Source organism: Magnolia sinica, chromosome 3 (assembly GCF_029962835.1).
Source record: "Magnolia sinica isolate HGM2019 chromosome 3, MsV1, whole genome shotgun sequence".
Classification (NCBI taxonomy): Eukaryota; Viridiplantae; Streptophyta; class Magnoliopsida; order Magnoliales; family Magnoliaceae; genus Magnolia; species Magnolia sinica.
The window spans coordinates 103,056,365-103,058,384 of NC_080575.1; the positions used below are offsets into that span (position 1 = coordinate 103,056,365).

At 41.8% G+C, this 2,020-nt stretch overlaps 1 protein-coding gene across 1 annotated transcript; it reads right to left on the minus strand.

Annotated features, from left to right (window-relative positions):
* Positions 1-520: 520 nt before the first annotated feature.
* On the minus strand, positions 521-1,176 carry LOC131238666 (glycine-rich protein 5-like). The gene has a single exon (XM_058236288.1). It carries the CDS (start codon positions 1,136-1,138, stop codon positions 794-796), a length of 345 nt encoding a protein of 114 aa, XP_058092271.1. The 5' UTR covers positions 1,139-1,176; the 3' UTR covers positions 521-793.
* Positions 1,177-2,020: the final 844 nt, after the last annotated feature.

Here is a 2,020-nt window from a genome sequence, read left to right on the forward strand (position 1 = left end):
CCCAATTAGTAGGAGGCCCAAATAGTGGGACCCACTTTAGATAGATTATAAACGTGAAATTATATTGGTTGAACGATATCCTAACTAATTGTTACATATTTAATCTGCTCAGTTACATGTTTGCTGTTTGGCCAGTTAGAAAATGAGCTCAGTGTAAGTGGAATTAGAGGGTGCTGATGCATCAGAACTTGAATAGTTTCGTAATGGAAAAAAACCATTTCCATTGAATCATACAAGGATCTGATTATTAGACTTCTCCCTTTGAATCTAGACCCTTGACACTATGTCATTTCACCATCCATTTGAGGGACACAAATGAGAGAGAGAAAGAGAGCCAAACTTCATACTATATTAAAGAACAAGAACAAAAACCTTCCTAACCATCCAATCAATGGGCCTTTTCTCACTTAATTAACAGGAGCCTTCGCTGGTTTTTGGCTTAGTGTTCATTTGTATGCCACCAACTAGAAGGCTCTAAAACTGTCTAAATACTGATTTTTGGACCATGGCACATTTAATATTGGAATCGTAAAAATAGTAGATTTTGATATGATCCTCACGTGCCATGTATTGAGAATGACATGGATGCATGGAAAATGTTGTACCAGAAATAAAACATATATAATAGCTACTTCTCTTAACTAATTAAGCTTAATAAAACATGAACTTGAAACATAATACAAACACAATACTAAAAACATAACTTATACATATTCTATCACAGAACTACCAAAATAAAACGTTTTTAGCTCGAGAACGCGCACACATGCATTTAGCCCATGATCCAACCAAATCAAGGAAGAATGCCACCGGCTCCGCCAATTCCACCAGCACCACCAACGCCACCACCAACACCACCCAACCCACCAACCCCACCGACTCCAGTTGCACCACCAACACCACCGAGTCCACCCACTCCACCACCGATTCCACCAATGCCACCAACCCCACCACCGACTCCACCAACACCGCCAAGTACCGGTAGTCCACCAATGCCAGTGAGCCCACCGGCACCAGCAAAACCGCCAACCCCACCATATGTAATGAAGTTCTTTTGGTCGTCTAAACCAGCGTCACTGGGTACATTCCTAGCACTAGTGTTCATCACAGTCAGTGCAAGAACTAACACGTACGACATACCACCTTGCCATCTCTCTCTCTCTCTCTCTCTCTCTCTCTCTCTCTCGTGGGGATATAGATGGATAGGTGCTTGTTGCATGGTTTTATACACGAGCATTGTGGTGGGATGGTGAGGACATTGAAGGCAGGGGTTAATGTGGGACGCGGTTTGCCTACGGACACTGTCAACAGCGTCTAGATACTGTGCTTTGTGGACCCACCATGATTTATGTGTTTTATCCACACCGTCCATACATTTTTCCATATTTTTTTATGGGATGAGACCAAAATTAAGGTTGATCAAAATCACAGGTGGATCACACCACAGGAAACAGTGGTGCTTGAATATCCACCATTAAAAACGTCTTGGGAGCACAAAAGATTTGGATCAAGCTGATATTTGTGTTTTCATTCAACCAGGTCTTTGTGACCTAATAAAGGTTGGATAGCAAATAAACATAACACTGGGCCTTAGGAAGTTTTCAATGGTGAGCGTTTAATTAGCTCCGTTTTCTTATGGCATGGTCCACCTGAGATCTGGATCTGCAACAGTTTTGAGCTCATGCCCTAAAATAATAATCGAAAATGGATGAACGGTGGGGATAAAACACATACATCATTGTATGGCCCACAGAGACCCATCCTGTAGGATCACGCTACTGAAAGGGTCGGTACGCAGTCCCGGCCGTGACGGTGAAAAATGACTTCGCAAAGAAAAGTAAAAGAAAGACTATCATACTCTGGCAGAGTGTGATGGATGATACGCTGGCACGCGGGGATTGGGTAGAATTTACATCCTCGGTATACAGGTAACTCCAATTAAACGGTCAAAACAATGGGTTCCAATTTAGATGTATCATGAATTAAAAATTATTTTCATTTGATTATTTGACCATTGGAT